At 31.0% G+C, this 13,962-nt stretch overlaps 1 protein-coding gene across 3 annotated transcripts; it reads right to left on the bottom strand.

Annotated features, from left to right (window-relative positions):
* Positions 1 to 8,188: 8,188 nt before the first annotated feature.
* On the bottom strand, positions 8,189 to 10,238 carry LOC126899677 (uncharacterized). Of its 3 annotated transcripts, none has more exons than XM_050674768.1 (3): positions 10,137 to 10,238; positions 9,343 to 9,436; positions 8,189 to 8,839 (listed from the first exon to the last, which is right to left on the bottom strand). In XM_050674768.1, the coding sequence occupies exons 1-3, from the start codon at positions 10,179 to 10,181 to the stop codon at positions 8,388 to 8,390; spliced, it is 591 nt and encodes a 196-aa protein (XP_050530725.1). In that variant the 5' UTR covers positions 10,182 to 10,238; the 3' UTR covers positions 8,189 to 8,387. The 3 variants fall into 3 exon arrangements, with proteins under 3 accessions (XP_050530725.1, XP_050530727.1, XP_050530728.1); XM_050674770.1 differs by having other exon boundaries at positions 8,189 to 8,794; XM_050674771.1 differs by lacking the exon at positions 10,137 to 10,238 and adding an exon at positions 9,518 to 9,605.
* Between the last annotated feature and the right edge of the window lie 3,724 nt (positions 10,239 to 13,962).

Here is a 13,962-nt window from a genome sequence, read left to right as displayed (position 1 = left end):
AATTTGAAAAAAAAAAATTTGACCTCTGGACTTGTCTTCGTGGTGAAAGTTGACATCAAAGTTAATAAAAAATTACGATTTTTGTAAAATAATTTTTTTTTATATTTTTAACTTAATAATGCTCTAACTTTTTCAAAAATGAACATATCAATATAATTTTTTTTTATATAGATGCTTGATGTCTTTACTTATCATTTGGTATATTTTTTTTGTAAATCTGACACTTAACCTGCCCACAGGGGGGGATTTAAAATGACAACTTTTTCACAAAAAATTAACTTTTTCAACTTAACTTTTGAAAATGTTCCGGAAGGTCTGACACTTTTATATATATCTTAAATTAAAGCTAATGTAATATACTTTAATTTGAAAAAAAAAAATTTGACCTCTGGACTTGTCTTCGTGGTGAAAGTTGACATCAAAGTTAATAAAAAATTACGATTTTTGTAAAATAATTTTTTTTTATATTTTTAACTTAATAATGCTCTAACTTTTTCAAAAATGAACATATCAATATAATTTTTTTTTATATAGATGCTTGATGTCTTTACTTATCATTTGGTATATTTTTTTTGTAAATCTGACACTTAACCTGCCCACAGGGGGGGATTTAAAATGACAACTTTTTCACAAAAAATTAACTTTTTCAACTTAACTTTTGAAAATGTTCCGGAAGGTCTGACACTTTTATATATATCTTAAATTAAAGCTAATGCAATGTTCTTTATCATGAAAAAAAAAAATTTAGGACTTTGTCTTATCTTCATGGTGAAAATGGCTACCGAATGCTATTTTTGTGTGAAAATTTTCGATTTTGTATTTTACATTTTTAACTTTATTATGCTATAACTTTTTGAAAAATGTATGAATCATTACAATTTTTTTATGAGAAGTAGTATTTATATAGATCTTTCATTCGACATANGAAAAGTAATATTTATATAGATCTTTCATTGGATATACTTTTTTTTTAAATCAGACTATTTCCCTATATATGGGGGGGCTTAAAATATAAAAAATGCATATAGAAAGTAGAACTTTTTCAACATAACTTTTGAACATGTTCAACGGAAGGTCTGACACTTTTATATATATCTTAAATTAAAGCTAATGTAATATACTTTAATTTGAAAAAAAAAAATTTGACCTCTGGACTTTTACACTAGTCTATTCTCCGGGTTTACAAACACAATTACGCTCAAAACAATATCGAACTAATCAGCGCGCCGACCAAACCGCCCGTTCAATCAACATCGGTAACAAAAACGGATGCGCTTTCTTCGATTAAAATGACATTATTTTAAATAATCTTACTATCAAGCACAGCACTTTCACACCAAATTCTCCATCACTCCTACAGCCCCAATGTCATCATAGTGGTCACGCTGTAGCTCCATTACTCACCACCACCACACCCCTCATCCACAATGAGGACCATAAGATTATTCAAAATACTTGTCACACGATCGTAGAGTCAATAGATAACGACTATAACGCGAGTCGGTCCAACGATATGTTGGTCACCGTGGGGGAGGGAAATACGGCAGAAACGGCCTACCCGCTTAGGGCAATTAATACTGCCGGCGAACACACCGTTTCAACGCCCCCCGTTCGAACCTCTAGGCACTTGAGTACTGCCGCACAAACACATAAAATTACTACTCCCGCTGTGGAGCTGGAATTTGACAACGGCTTTGTGACGGCCTTACTTGACTCTCAGCGCAAAAATCGTATACCTCTTGAGCAACAGCTCACAAATTTCGAAGTGTGCACAACGGACAAACATCCCCAGTTAGGTTAGCTGACAGTCACACAACAGACACGGCCGGCACAGCTACCTTTATAACAAAAATTGCGGATCTACAAATAAAGTTCACGGCTGTCATCTTGGAGAATCTGTACTGTGACGTACTCCTGGGACACGACTTTCTAACAGAACAGGAAGTCTCCTGGGACTACGCTGCATGTACAATTCACTTGGGCGCGACGCGACGCACTACAGCTTGTTGGAAAGCGAGTACTCGGCACACGCTACCCGATGTAAATCTATCAACACTAGATATAGCAGGATACTACACACACACACACACATTATTAACGCGCACAATAAAAAATTATTCTGCGGTTTTTAATGCCACGGTGGGCCGCACAAAGCTTATCGAACACAACATCGTTCTAAAAAACCCGACACCCATCGCGCAAAAACCATATCCGTACCCGCTATACAAACAACAAGCAATAGACGAAATGGTAGGCAATATGGAATCACAAGGGCTCATAGAACCCAGCACCTCCCCTTGGTCGGCACCAGTCGAGCTGGCCAAGAAAAAAGACGGCTCATATCGCTTATGTGTCGACTATAGGCGACTTAACGATGTGACCGTATTAGACGCGTATCCCATGCCTAATTTAAACGAAATGATTAGAAGCATGAGGGGGGCGAAATTTTTCACGTCACTCGACTTAAAATCGGGTTACTGACAATGCTCTTTACAACAAAACGTACGCGAATACACCGCGTTCAGAAAGAAAAAGGGCTTATTTCAGTTTCGTGTGCTTCCGCTCGGACTTAAAAATGCACCCATGATCTTCGTACGTTTAATGAACGAAGTGCTTAGGGGGTACATTGATGACTTTGTTCAGGTCTATCTGGACGATATTTTAATTTTTTCGAACAGTGTCGAAACACATTTAGAACACCTTAGCAAGGTTCTTGAACGCTTAATGCGTCACGGCTTAACATGCCATACTAAAAAGTGTAATAGCAGGTACTCTGAAATTTCTTTTTTGGGACACCGGGTGCATGGGCTAGGCATAGACAAAGAGCCGGAAAAATTACAGTCCATACGCGATATTCCAGTCCCACGCAATGTAAGGGATATACGAAAATTTTTAGGGGTATGCAACTGGTATAGTCAGTTTGTCGATAATTACACTGACAGCATCGGTCCCCTCACCCAACTAATAAATAAAGGGGAAAAGTAGTCGTGGTCATAACCACAACAAGACACTTTCGGGCACATTAAATCGGCGATATGCGACTCACCACGCCTCTCTTCCCCCAACTACACAAAACCATTCTGCCTACAAACCGACGCTAGTGAACTCGACGTAGGGGTGGTATTATTTCAACACGGACAAAAAGCCGAGGGAAAAGGATATCGTAGCTTACGCGAGAACTTACTTAAGAATACGCAAAAACGTTATGTCGCTGTCGAGCGCGAATGTCTAGCGATCATATGGAGAACCGCTAAATTTAGGTCATACTTAGAGTACGCCCCTTTCGAATTGTACACAGATAATTCAGCGCTGACTTATCTGCACAATGTAAAGGGTACAAACAGTAAGTTGACCCGCTGGGCGCTACACCTGGGTAACCTAAATTTCACCACGACACACGTGCTGGGCAAATACAACGAAGCGCCCGACATGTTATCACGTCACCCAACGGACGGACCCCCTGTTGACGAAGACGCTTCGGATGACAATTTGTTAGGCGCGCCAATGTCTAGTCCGCCCGCACTCACCACCACTCTCGATAATATCTACTCCATTACCGAGGCGAACGACGCGATCTGTGACAGACCGTTCACGGGAGGCACGAGTGTGGCAGAACAACAAACCGTTTCTCTCTTCGATCATAAAAAAATTAAACGCGCAACTCACCATAGCGAACGAAAAACCGTACGTGGAAAATAAGGACGATTTTTTTTTATTGGACGGTATTTTACGTATTCGTATAGGCACTGACACAACGGTAGTCGTCCCCACCGACAAAGTTCAACATATAATTTTGTGGTACCACGACGACCCCTATCATGTCACCCCGGATGGAGAGGAATATACCGAGCGGTCAAACTACGGTTCTACTGTAAAGGGTTAAGAAACGCCGTGTGCTTGTACGTAAAATCGTGCCATATTTGCGCGTGCACTAAGCCCTTAAACAGGCGTCCCGAAGACCCGATAGTCAAGCGCCAACCTAGACGCCGTGGGAAGTAATCAGTATCGACAACGGCCGAGCGCTCGTGTCCAAAGAAATGATCGACGCGATAAATCGATGGGAGCAGAGGCCTGGACTACACCGATATACCACCCACGGGCTAATCTAGTAGAAAGCAAAAACCAAGAGTTAAAATAAATATAGTTTAAAAAAACTAAAAAAACACGCTTTTAAAGCACATAGAACTATAAAGTTAAAAATAATTTTTAAAATAATTATGAACAAAAAATACTAGTATTATTGTGATAAAAGCGTCGGGCGCTCAATATACGAAAAATATGGTACAAAGCACTCACGCTTTTATCACAATAATACTAGTATTTTTTGTTCATAATTATTTTAAAAATTATTTTTAACTTTTTAGTTCGATGTACTTTAAAAGCGTGTTTTTTTAGTTTTTTAAACTATATTTATTTNTGCTTTAAAAGCGTGTTTTTTTAGTTTTTTTAAACTATATTTATTTTTCACTTTTTAGTTACATGTTATGATAGTAGTTACTATCAATATCATGGTTGTCCACAACCACTAGCAACACCAGCCACCACCACGCAGGAGGAGCACCCGGAGACCCCGATGGAGTTGGAGGACGACGGCATGATATGAAGATGGACCTGTTCCTCTCCTGTCCCACCTCCTCAGCACAGACGGAACCCCCGGCCCAGTAAGAACCCTCCACATCCCAAGCGCGATATGCGCGGGGACTAGATCTCCACCCTCCTCCTGCTGCGCGCACTCCGCGGAGCATTACCATCCACCCCAACAAACACACAATGTAAGTATTGTGGCTTATTATTGCGTTATGCGCCTTAAATATATTTGACCAAGCACGGTACACCATATGCGCTATTTCAGGTAGCCTTTAGAGTACAGCGGCGGGTTGGTTTGACACCCCGTGGTCGAGTCAACTCCTTCGCAGCTACCACTCTACTGTAAACCGGACCGTTACACACACTCGTTATCGTCGTGGTTTAAAGTACAATAAATTCCTAGTGTCCAATATCCGCCGCAATAATACGTCGAGTCATCCCGTTACACCGTCCTACACGCACCGTAAGGAGAAAACGCCGAAAACCATCGCACCGTTTCTTTTCTTTTTGGTTTCTTAACGTCAACGCATGTGTTGCTATATTTCTTTTTTTTTTCTTATTGTTCAATTTTCTTAGTGATTGTGCACGTTACTATATAATTGTTGTATTATCTTGCCCGAATAAATGGCACCGTGCTAGTTTTGAAATTAATTTGTGTCGACTACTTTTGTTCAATATCAGTTTGCCCTTAACACAAAATAGACATGCTTAGATTCGCGAACGACATTGCAGAAATAATAGCGAAAAATGAAAAAGATTTTAGGAACATTGCAACAGGTAATAGAAAAAGATTTACATATGAAAATAAACACAAAGAAGACGAAACGTACATCTGGACCATCAAGTTATATGGACGCAAAACATTGACTATTGCAAAAAAAGAAATAAAATAATAGAGGTATTAGAAATGTGGTGCTACAGGAGGATGGAAAAGATATGTTAGACTGATAGAATAACTAATGAAGAAATTTTAGAAAGGGTATTTGAGAGGAAATTAATATGGAAGAGTATACAGAAAAGGTGAAATGAATTAATAAAATAGATCATAATTTAAGACACGACGAGTTGCTGTTATTAATCTTAGAAGGAATAATCGATAGAACAAATCATAGAGGAAGACCAAGATTGCAATATATAAGTAAGAGTATAGATGATAAAGAATGTAATATATGTCAAGAGTTGAAGATGAAAGCTAGTGATAAAGAAGAATGGAAGTTGCTGTTAACCAATCATCAGATTGAATACTACAGGAGAAGAAGATGAAATTTTAAATTTACTTGCATTTTCACATGTCAATTGAGAATGGGGTAACACCAGTCATTCCAGAAGTAACTATAGCAGTTACTTCTGGGGTTATAGCAACCCCATTAATTTTGATCAGTATTTCCTCTTTTGACAAGTAATAAGAAAATATTTTTGATCGATAAACCAATATACTATTAGGTAGATAATTTTAATATAGAATAATCTCATGATTTGTTATATACGTACATATATATATATATTAGAAATATATAATAATTTGCTTACCTTAAATTAAATGTCTTGAAAATATTTTTATAGGATAAATAAATTCTGACAACTATGTTCATACATTTAAACGTGAAAACGTTTTTTGATAATATTGTTCTAATAAAAGTAAGGTTCTATTATCATTATTAATCTATACGCAAGATCAACATAATTTTAGATGCATTGATTTATTAGATAATGAGGTGACCGGTATTACCCACTGACCATAGTTCCTCCAGTCACCCTTACTAACAATTTTCTTAATAAAACCTTATTCTTTAAAGACTAAATNCCACAGTTCCTCCAGTCACCCTTACTAAAAATTTTCTTAATAAAACCTTATTCTTTAAAGACTAAATCCTCAGAACAGCTTAACAATTAAAAATACAAAACTCTTACTTTTTACAATATTATATTAATACTATATATCATATATCAATATGATTTTGATTTATATCATATTTTTATTCACTTTAAAAATAATTATTATTGATCATNTATATCAATATGATTTTGATTTATATCATATTTTTATTCACTTTAAAAATAATTATTATTGATCATTTTCAGAAAAAAAGTTGATGCGCAAAAATATTTCTCAGCTTTCTACCAAGGCTGAAATAAAGGTCTCACAACTTAAAAATCATCCTAGATAATGTACATATACAATCAATATAATATGGATATTATAATTATTATTAAAAATTAGCATATTTATTAATCGAGTAAAACAATTAAAAAATAATTTAAATTTTTATAAAAACTCCAGCCTTGCCGATCGACGCTACAATTCAAAACTCTCCTTCCTAAATAACCTCCTATCCAACAAAATAGACTCTGGCCAACTCCTTAGCCTTCTAAGATTTAAAATCCCTCTTCGCACCTCCCGTTCTAACACTACATTCCTCATCACCCTACCCCTTCTCATTTCCTTGACACCGCCCCAATAATTCGCCTTATGCGGTTAGCTAATAATGATCCAGCTTTCGATTTATTTTAATTAAACCTCGTTTATGTTATTTTAATTTATATTTTGGATCAATGTATATATACATTTTCTTTTGTTACTTGTTTCTCACTAATTTTTATTAATGATGTTTATGATGACTGTTATATATACTTTGGGCTTTGCCTGTATAAAATGTTATAAATAAATAAGAAAACTCCATTAAAATAATAAAATTAGTCTTTAATATTCAAATTCTAATTATTTAGGTTATTAGAGTAATAAAATATTTTATTTTATTTTAGTTAATATTAAATGTAAATTTTTTTAAGTGCTATAAATTTATTAAAAATGACCAAATATTTATAATTTTTTTTTTATAAAATTTTACCTGCCCACAAAGGGAATTCAAAATGACAACTTTTCACAAAAAATTAACTTTTTCAACTTAACTTTTGAAAATGTTCCGTAAATACTTACATTTTTATATGTACCTAGAATTAAAGTTTAAGTAATATATATTTAATTATGGAAAAAAAATGTCAAACTCATTTTGTCTTCGTAGTGAAAATGGCTACCGCAAGCTATATTTGTGTTAAAATTCTCGATTTTATATTTTACTTTTAGCTTCGATGCGAAGCTGAGAAGGTATTGGTAATACTATGATGTGTTTTTATTTATTTTTTTTTTTTGTGTCTGTTACCACTTTTTCTCAGCTATCACTGGACGGATTTCTTTCAACGATACGTCAAAAGATCACAGATTGTATCTAGTCAAAGACATTACCCTCAAAAATTGAAAAAATTGTTTTGAAAAATGTTTTCATAAAAAATACTATTTATATATTTCTTTTGTGTGACATAATTTTTTTTTAATCGGAACATATCCAGAGGGGATTGAAAACTTAAAAATCCATATAAAAAGTAGAATTTTTTCACTTAAATTTTGAAAGTGTTTCAGAAACACTGAAATTTATATATATATATATAAGCTAATATAATATACTTAAATAATAAAAAAAAAATTTTGGACTTTATTTTATTTTTATAGTGAAAACGAACATAAAAGTTAAAACAAAAAATTATTATTGAGTTTCTATAATAATTTAATAAATACATAATTACTATTTAGTAATTACTCCAAAAACTAGTTGTGATCGAAAAAATTGAAGACAAATTTGGAATCAGCGTTGAAATTCTATAAAGATGTTACCTAAATATTATAGACAACAGAAAATTATTATTATTTATAGATCTATGTAATTTTTTACAAGTTAAATATTTTTAATTAATTAAATTACAATAAAAACAAATCTACAGTTTTCCATTATGATTTTTAAACCTTAAATATATAATTTCATCTTAATGAAATCTACATCTTTGGTATCTTCGGACAATACAACTATTTGAGCACCTTCCACAGGTTTGCAATCGTTTTCAACAATCATGCCATCTTCTTCAAGTAACGTGGATAAAACCTTTTTTTCTTCACTCCTATCTTTAACTAAATGTTCATAAGGATTGTCTGGTATTATAACCATTTCTCCCGAATCCACAGTCATGTTTAAAGTATCAACTTTTTCTACGTATATTTTACAACACTCTTTTGCTAATTCCAAGCATCTTTTATAATGTATATCACTATCAATTCCCTTGTCTAATAATGTTAAACAAACATCATTGGCCATAGCAAACCCAATGTTTGATCTATTGTTTTCATCCTCACTGTATATAATTTCTGTATTCCATTCTAATAATAAATTTTCAAAATTAGGAGTAAATTTATTTTTAATATCTGTAAGCAAAAATGTTTAAATGAATACAAATTTTAATATAATAGTTAAAAAATAATAAAGAATAACAATGAATGCATTAATCATATCTGGATCCAATTATTTTATTATGTTGTATTTGCTTTATAGTTTTTAATAATCTTAAAAATATAGCATTATCCCAAAATATTTTGAATTATTGTGATTAAAATTTTTTTGAAAAAATGATTAAACAACCTTCCAATAATTTTAATAATTATTGAATTTTCAAAGTAAAAAAAAAAACACGACTAAATAAAATTAATACCTTCTCAGTAATGATCAAGGTTAAAAATCGTAATAAATTATTTATAAATATAATCCAATGAATTTAGTTTGAACACGAAGATAAAAATATTAAATTTGATTAAAATTAAAACTTACAGATGAAATGTTCTCTTAAATTTTATGTAAAACGTCGGCATAATATATGAGTAGACGATAAAAATATTGTTCAATTATTATCAATGTAGAAAAGTTTACTTACTCATATCTATGATTTGATCATTTCCTAAACCATATTTATCGAAACAATTTAATAAGTCTTGCTTTATCGGTAGCATTAGGTCTAAGGATTTTACCTGTAAAACAATTATTAGTCAATAGAATATTCAATGATATATTTTTTATCATTACAAATATGTAATATAAAGTAAGCAAACCGAAAAAGTACGAAAAGGTCTATATCAAACTAGTAAATTTTTCCAAGCTTTCTAAAACTTATGATTGTAATGTTGAAAATTTGCAATGCTATACAAAGTGTCCTACTGTAATTTACTAATTTTAATATTATTTTATGTAGTCAAATTAGTAAATCAAGGTGGGATACCCTATATGCTTTCACTGACTACTGATTAAAATTAGTTAATAAATGAATTTAGAAAAATGCAATATAAAAACTTTTACATAGAACTCGCATATAAAATATTATTAGTTAATGGATTATTTATTGCAATATTTTTATCATTAAAGATATGTTTCATAAAGTAAGAAAATGAAAAAAAACTATTAAACAGTCTAGTTCAAATAAATAAATTTTTCGAGTTTTCTAAAAATTAAAACTGTAATTTTGAAAAGTTATTATACTGTTATATTACTATACTATAACTGACTAATGAATTAATTTAGGTTTTAAATGAATATATTTGGTGTATGAATATAGAAAAATTCAATTTAGAAACTTTTTAAATAAAAATCGTAAAATAAAATGACATTTATTCACAAAATCATATTTTTAATATAATTAATAATATTTATTTATCATTTAACAATTTGACTCACAAGAATTAAAAAGAAAAAGAGAGTAAAAATTTTCATTAACATCATTTTTTTGTCGATCTTAACTTAAAATTATATTAGAAAATTATATTTAACGTAATAGTCTGCCAATTACTATTTAAAATATTTTATCCTTTTAAAATTATATTAAATAAATTATAAATATAAATAATATTTATTCAAATGCAGCAAAATCTGTATTTGTAAATATGAAATATTTTAAAATTTATTAGAAATACATTTCTACTAAAAATAAATCAATTTAAAAGTAATTTTAATTTAAATATTCTTTAACATTAGGTACTTAATTATATTATTATAATTGTTATTTACCAATAAAAATAACATTTGTTCAAGGATAGCTAAATCTGTGCTTATAATATATATATATAATATTTTAAAAATTATTGGAAATAAATTATTACTAACTATAAATCAATTTTAAAGTTGTTTAATTTTAAATATTTTTTTACTTAACTTAATTATATTATTACAATTATTAATAAACGATTGATGCTAATTTATTTTATTTATATTGTATGATTAGTAAAGTATTTCACTTTTAACTTTTCACTGTTGTAGCCTTTTTTTTTATAACGCGGTCGGCATTACTGTGGGCCGCCCTGGAACTGCCGTTGGGCATTACTTCAGGTCACCGTTGTAGCCTAAGATAACATAAAATTATGCTAGAGATAGCGTATATAAGGTCATCCCGAGGTTGAAATTTTTCTTAAATGAATTTAAAAGTAAATCTACCGACTTATAATATTTCTATTAATAATGTTAGTGGTAAAACAATTTGCTGTACGAATGAATGTATTTTTTTTTTGTTAGTGATGTTTATAACACCCCCTCCCTAAATTAATTATAATGTTTACAATTAATTAGTATATTAAGTTCATAAATAGACATTGTGGATGTTTGAAAAAAGTTACAAAGTTTCTTAGATATATTTAAAATTTGTATTATAATTGTGTAACGCTTCTACACGGACGACAATTTGCCGAGTTAGGCTTCATCTTTAATGGTTCTTTAGAAAGTTAAAATTAAAATAAATAAAATGAAAACTAAAATATATGAAATTCAAATAAAATTTATGAAATGTATGTCTCTTTTGGGGTTTTATATTGCCAAACTTAATTTCAAATAAACCCATTAATTATTTACTCTAATGTTAGTAACTTAAATAATTAAACAAATTTATATAAAATAATTAAATAAAAATTATAGCAAATTGTATTGTATTAATTCAAATTATACATTCATTAAACCGTTTCATCTGACTTGATTCTCTCTAGTAGATTAATTAAGATTTTGTCTGTCATTCATGTTATTCTCTATAGTGATGGATGAAATTACTAGAGAAATACAAGGAGAGGTTCTGTGGTGCATGTTGTTTGCTGACAATGTAGTGTTAATAGGAGAAAATAGGGAGAAAATTAATCAAAGGCTAGAGGCGTGGAGATCAGCTCTTGAAGAAATGGGTTTAAGAATATATAGGAACAACAGAGTTTTTGGAGTACGAGTTTGATAATGGAAAACACGAGGTAGGTGAAATAAGGAGACCAGTGACAAGAGGCTAGGACGTGATTGGAGAGGTGGAAAGTTTCAAGTATTTGGGATATTGAAACACTTCAAAACAAATTAACTATGACACATACGAATCACGATTTGCGAAGAAGATACTTCTATGAACGAATAATACATATAATTTTGAAAGCTGCTGTGCACTACTCATAAGGTAAAACCTGTTTGGGCAGATCATGTTCGCAGCGCCAACAGTAACAAATAGTAATTTAATTGATATGTATTAATTTATAAATTTATATATATTTAAATACTACAAGCACTAACAACTTTCTGAAAATATCAGTAGTTTTGAACAATTTTTTTTAAAATGATAATATGATAACAAAAAAGGAAATTAATAAATAGAATTAGAAATCACTGCTTAAGTTGAAATTTCATCTATTAAAAATATTATTACATGTGATAACGACCCACGATTGTCTTGTTCCCACTTTTGATAATAATGAATAACATTAAATGAATATCAAAGGGGCTGTATCGTCACTTTGATTTTATGAAAGGCATTAGAAATCAATGCAAACACTACAATAGTCCAATTGAAATTAAAAATTTTTCTTACTGATATTTAACATTTTTGGTAATGAATAGAAGTGTTGTTTCATTATTCTTATTTAGAGAAAAATCGATCAAAATTTTCATCTTTTTTTTTTATGTGTTATGTCTTCCATTTTTTTAAAAGAAACAATGATTTAATAACTATTCTAACTATTTATTAGGATCTTTGAAGAACAAAATAATTTGCATTAAATCTTCATTAGAAGTAGTACTTGAAGATCTCGTACTAACACCAGAACGGACAGCAACTTTTTTTGAAGTTACATTGGTTGCACCAAGAGAAGACATATTAGAAAAAGTACTCGGGGTTAAATTCTTCAAAGTAAGCCACTAGAGTTTAGTCTCTAACAAGAAGAAACTAGCTAATGTTTTAAAGCGTATGCTGATAGTAGCAATATTATCAAAAACAAATTATAAAAAAGATAGTACGACTTAATATACGAAAAGACATAATTATTAAACTACTTATACTTGCATATAGCAAACCAACGAAGATTACCACGACGCACAATTGAACACAAAAATATACTTAATACTTCAAACAACAATTGTAAATAAATTATTTGTATATACCAATTGAAATTGTTATAAGGACTGTAAGTAACAAAATCTTTATTATATTTTATAATTATATATTACATAACTAATACTAATTAGTAATTACTGTAAATAATTAGTAAATATGTAATGTGTATGTGATTTGTAATTGTAGCACCCCCAAGATTTGAACTCTAGTTGCGCCACTGGGGCAACGGCTGATAAAGTTGGCACGAGTCGCGGGGCATCGTGTATAGCGAAGCGACGCGGGCCGTGTCATATTAACCGATTTAAGATTGAATCGTGTATATTACAATGTAGCTAAATAGTATGCATTTGTTGACTATTTTTCCTAAATTATTGATAATTTCTTACATACATACTAAATCTAAACAAGTTAATCCTATCACTTGACACGGCCACGGCGTTGTCACACGTTTGACACCCCGCGGTCGTATCCAGCTTCTTCTCAGCCACCGCACCACTGTAAACCGGACCGTTACACACACGCGTTATCGTCGTGGTGTAAAGTCCAATAAATGCCTAGCGTCGAATATCCGGCGCAATAGTACGTCGAGTCAGTCATCTTCGTGACACCGATACTGTCTTTTTTTGTTTTCACCGTCCGTCAATACAACCGAACCACTACCGCAGTTTTTGTTTTCGAGCAGTTTGACATCCGTCGACGAGAACCATCTCAACGCTATTATTCAACAATTGGTACTATTACTATTTTGGTATTTTTTCCTTTTTCTTCTATATTTTTGCGTTATCACTTTTCTTGCTTTATTCTTGTTTTAATAAAACGGCTCGAAGCCACCTGGAAAAATTAACCTTGTGTCGTCTAATCATTCAGCAACTACCTTCTGTCACACTAAGATAACAGTATTCGTTTAACCAATAAAAATTTGGCACGCCTTTGTTTATTAATAATTATTATTTATATATTATATATTATATAATTATATAACTATTTATTAAAAGCAATAAGTATAAATTTATTTTTGAAAAAGTCAAATTTTTGGACAACAATTCATTCATATATGATTAAACAAAAACACTGGATATTGATAAATAAAGTACAAATTTATAAATATTTAAATTTATATGAAAAATTATTTTTTAGATTTATAACAGTAAAAATCTT

The sequence above is a fragment of the Daktulosphaira vitifoliae genome, unplaced genomic scaffold (genome assembly GCF_025091365.1).
Source record: "Daktulosphaira vitifoliae isolate Bord-2020 unplaced genomic scaffold, ASM2509136v1 Scaffold_2, whole genome shotgun sequence".
Classification (NCBI taxonomy): Eukaryota; Metazoa; Arthropoda; class Insecta; order Hemiptera; family Phylloxeridae; genus Daktulosphaira; species Daktulosphaira vitifoliae.
The sequence above is the reverse complement of the archived record's forward strand: the minus strand, read 5'-3'. Positions and strand labels throughout refer to the sequence as shown.